This window comes from Conger conger, chromosome 2 (assembly GCF_963514075.1).
Source record: "Conger conger chromosome 2, fConCon1.1, whole genome shotgun sequence".
Lineage (NCBI taxonomy): Eukaryota > Metazoa > Chordata > Actinopteri > Anguilliformes > Congridae > Conger > Conger conger.
The window spans coordinates 80,838,753-80,843,752 of NC_083761.1; the positions used below are offsets into that span (position 1 = coordinate 80,838,753).

Below are 5,000 nucleotides of genomic sequence, written 5' to 3' on the forward strand. Positions count from 1 at the left end.
CTGGCTCTGTTGTGATCGCTGTTCTCACCTGCTTGTGTTTCCTGTCCTGAGATGCTCCAGGGCCTGTGGTTGACGGGTGGAAGAGCAGAACATCTGTCTGTCTGTCTGTCTGTCCTGCAGCCACATTAACATTTTGCCTGCGCTTTTATCCAGAGTGACGGCTTAATATTTGGGTACTTAAATCCAGCCATACAGCTGGTTATTTACTGATGTAATTCAGGTTGAGTACGCTCAAGGGCTTTCCTCCACTGGGGAGTCAAACCTGCAACCTCTAGCTCAACCTCTAGATGTTTATTGGATGTGTCTCTGAGCGGGGGATAGATGTTTAATGGCTGTGTCTCTGAGTCAGGGATGGATGTATAATGGATGTGTTTCTGAGTGGAGGATAGATGTTAATTGGCTGTGTCTCTGAGTGGGGGATAGATGTTTAATGGCTGTGTTGAGATTGGGGGATGATGTTTAATGACTGTGTTTCTGAGTGGGGGATAGATGTTTATCGGTTGATGTTATATGGCTGCCTGTCTGAGTGGGGGATAGATGTGTATTGGTTGATGTTATATGGCTATGTGTCTGAGTGGGGGATAGATGTGTATATGGCTGTGTGGAGATTGGGGGATAGATGTTTAGTGGTTGATGTTATATGGCTGTGTGGAGACTGGGGAATAGATGTGTATTGGCTGTGTGGAGATTGAGGGATAGATGTTTAGTGGTTAATGTTATATGGCTGTGTGGAGATTGGGGGGATAGATGTTTAGTGGTTGATGTTATATGGCTGTGTGGAGATTGGGGGATAGATGTTTATTGGCTGTGTGGAGATTGGGGGATTGATGTTTAGTGGTTGATGTTATATGGCTGTGTGGCGATCGGGGGATCGATGTTTATTGGCTGTGTGGAGATTGGGGGATAGATGTTTAGTGGTTGATGTTATATGGCTGTGTGGAGATTGGGGGGATAGATGTTTAGTGGTTGATGTTATATGGCTGTGTGGAGATTGGGGGATCGATGTTTAGTGGTTGATCTTATATGGCTGTGTGGAGATTGGGGGATCGATGTTCAGTGGTTGATGTTATATGGCTGTGTGGAGATTGGGGGATAGATGTTTAGTGGTTGATGTTATATGGCTGTGTGGAGATTGGGGGATAGATGTTTAGTGGTTGATGTTATACGGCTGTGTGGAGATCGGGGGATAGATGTTTATTGGCTGTGTGGAGATTGGGGGATAGATGTTTAGTGGTTGATGTTATATGGCTGTGTGGAGATTGGGGGATAGATGTTTAGTGGTTGATGTTATACGGCTGTGTGGAGATCGGGGGATAGATGTTTATTGGCTGTGTGGAGATTGGGGGATAGATGTTTAGTGGTTGATGTTATATGGCTGTGTCTCTTCTCAGATCTCCCCCCCGGCCCAGCCCCGGCAGCCTGCACTACTCTGACGAGGACGTGAGCACCAAGTACAACGACCTGATCCCGGCGGAGAGCAGCAGCCTGACCGAGAAGCCCTCTGAGATCTCCGACTCTCAGGTACAGACCCCGCCCGCCCCAACACTGCCACACACTGACCCTCTGAGATCTCCGACTCTCAGGTACGGAGCAGCGAGCCCCCGGTCTGTCCGACCCCGCCCCGACACTGCCACACACTGACTATCACATCATCCGTGCCCATCTGCTCTCTGTCGATGAAAACAACACCACCTGCAGAGTGCCGCCCCCACCAGCCGTCTTTCCCTGCAGCTCAAAGGGGCCAGGATGGGGCCAGGATGGGGCCAGGATGGGGCCAGGAGCGGTGCATTGAGCCTGACTGGTGGATACCAGCTCTGAGATGGGTGAACACCTGAGAGAGATACTTTGCTTAACAACCCTGTATAGGCTACTGTGGATGGCGCTGTGAGCCACTGCTTCTCTTGACACGGGGTAGAACTGAGAAAATTGTCGGTGCCATAAAATCCACATGAAGGACCCCCCCCAAAAAAGGTGCTGCCAGCTTAAAGAAGCTTTTATAGGAGAGTGATTATACGAGCGCCCGCAAAAATGTTGGCTGAATTCTCTCGGTGAGAATAGTGAAGCAGCACTTAATTACACACCTCTCCTTCCTGAGTGTGCTGTACTGTACTGAGCCAGATGCTGTGTGTATTCAGGAGAGAGTGCGTATGTGTATGTGAGTGAGTGTCTGTGTGTATGTGTATGTGAGTGTGTGTGTGTGTGAGTGTGTGTGTGTGTGTGTGTGTATGTGTGTGTGTGTGAGTGTGTGAGTGTGTGTGTGTGTGTGTGTGAGTGTGTGAGTGTGTGTGTGTATGTGTGTGTGAGTGTGTGAGTGTGTGTGTGAGAGTGTGTGTGTGTGTGTCTGTGTGTGTGTCTGTGTGTGAGTGAGTGTGTGTATGTGTGAGAGTGTGTGTGAGTGTGAGTGTGTGTGTACACTTGGCCGGAGCACAGAGGCTGTGGGATGACTGGAGGGCCTGTCCTCTCTGCTCGGCGGGACTCCTTCCAGCTCCCTGCCCTCGTCTCCACCGACCTCCTCCTCACCCGCCCCGCCAACACACTCACAGCCTGCCCCAATCTGTGCCCGGGGCGGGGGGCCGGGGGCGCGCTGGCACCCGCTGAATCCATCTGATCGACCGTGCCAAGGGAAATCTCTCTCTCCCTTTCTCCCTTTCTCTCTCCCCAGCTCTCTTTCTCCCACTCTCACGTCACCTACTCCCTCCTACCCCCTCTGTCCTTTTCCATCTCTCCTTCAGTCTCACAAATACAGTGGCAGTTGAGGGATATTTTTCTTCTTTAAGGATCAAATTTCCCAAATGTTCCCCTGAAAGTACAGTAATGTTCTCTTTGGGTACGAATGAGTAAGTTTTCCAAACAAAAAAGGTACAGATATATATATATATATTGATAGGGGTACAATTTTAAGTACCTATAGGGCACCACCCCAGCAACAAACATCTGTAGCTTTTATTGTGTTTTCTTTACCCCTCCCCCTCTCTTCTCTCTCTCCTCTCTGTCCTCTTCCTTCATGTTTCTTCTCCTTTCCTTTGGCCGTTTTGTCCTTCGCTCCCGGCGTCTGTAGGACGTCACTGCGTATCGCCCCGTCTGTTTCTGTTCTTGTTTATGACGGCGTGTTTCTCCTTCCTGTGACAGTGGAGCATTGTGGGAAGGCCCTTGGCCCAGGGTCTGGTTCTGATCCTGGAAACATGAAAGGCGGAGAAATCCGTTCTGAACCCCCCTTCTCTCAGACCCCAGCTTTCCTTTAATGTCCCCGTTCTGACGTTGAGCGCTCAGTCACAAAGGAATCTCGCTCTCAGTCTCTGCCGAGCATCTTGCAGCCCGAAATTCCTGGTTTCAAGAGCTTCAACCCCCCCTCTTTCTCTCTCAGGCACTGGGGCTTTGGTTCTGTGAAGAACATCACCCAGCGAAACGTCTCTGTGGCTTCCATTTTAATTCCCCTGAAAGGCTTCGGTCAGAATTATCATCTATTTCCCGTCATCAGCGGGCTGACAGATCTACTGTTTGCACGTCTCCCGTCGAGCCAGCCCGAATACGATTCCTGCACCCCAAAACCCCCGCTGACAGCTCCCTGCCAGCACCTCTCCCGGCAGTCACGCTCCGGGGGCCCTTTGATCCCGCTCCGGGGACTGAACGAGTCTCGTTCCCGCACCGTTCCTCCCGTGTCACCGGCGAACGGCGCGTGGAAGAGACGCCCAGGAATGTGGTTTGAAGTTTTATCGAGCGGACAACTCCGCCCAGCGCCTTCCCTTTGCCCTGGCAGGTGCGAGGCCTCCATTGTTCTCCCTCAGACGGGATTCTGGGAAAAGTAATACCGCGTCGGCATGGTAACTTGGCGTTCTGGAAAGCCCCCTTGGCGTAGGCGAACGAGGCAGGCGTCGTCTCGGTATCCGTGTGGCCCGTGCGTGGAGCAGGTCAGGGGATCCGTCCCGCAGCGGATTTGGAGAGAGACTGTGACTGTTTTTTTTTCAGAATTGACTGTTCTTTTATGTATTATTATTGTTATTATTTATTTTTATTTTTGATCCTGTGAGGCACTTTGTGACTCTGTCTGTAAAAGGTGCTATATAAATAAAATTTAGTTACTTACTTACTAGAATGTTGCATTATGGGAAGCCAGACAGCCGCCTCTAGCCATTCCCATTGCAGCATTGCCTGCCTGACTTTAGAGATGACTGATGCGCTGTTATGATTGCTTCCAATGATGACAGATCACTATACTTACACTGCCCGTAATTGGGATGTGCATATGATCCTTTGAAAACTTAAGCAAAAATGCAGTCACACACACATGCACTCAGACACACACATACACAAGCACACACCCACATACACACACTCGTAGACACACACCCACATACACACTCACACACACACACATACACACTCTCTCACACACACACAAACTCTCTCTCTCTCTCTCTCTCTCTCTCTCTCTCACAGACACACACACACACACACTCTCTCTCTCACACACATACACACTCTCTCTCTCCCGCACACACACACACACATACACTCTCTCTCTCACACACACACACACACACACACACTCTCTCTCTCTCACACACATACACACTCTCTCTCTCACACACACACACACACTCTCTCTCTCTCCCACACACACACACACACACACTCTCTCTCTCACACACATACACACTCTCTCTCTCACACACACACACACACACACACACACTCTCTCTCCCACACACACACACACACACACACACACACACAGTGAGTTTCTGTATCTTAGGCTGCAGGCTGCACCTCCTCCACCGCCTGGGAGCTGCAGGGGTCTCAGGCACACTCCTGTAACAGTGGAGGACTCATATCCCATAACCCCCTGGGGCTCAGCGTTAATTCATATCAGGAGTACAAAGGGGATCGGCCCCGCTGCCTCCATTATGTGCGTGTGGAGTTGGTGGGTCGGGGCGGGACAGGGGGGGGCCGAGTGGCCTTGGCCCAAAACCTTGAAATGTCAATCCCCCCGTTGAGGGGGT

The 5,000-nt window shown here is 50.7% G+C and overlaps 1 protein-coding gene across 1 annotated transcript in view; it reads left to right on the forward strand.

Moving 5' to 3' along the window:
- sdk2b (sidekick cell adhesion molecule 2b) overlaps positions 1-5,000 on the forward strand; it is a 268,719-nt gene that overhangs the window by 257,891 nt on the left and 5,828 nt on the right. The window contains 1 exon segment of the mRNA XM_061230561.1: positions 1,392-1,521. Coding sequence (XP_061086545.1) covers positions 1,392-1,521 — 130 coding nt within the window.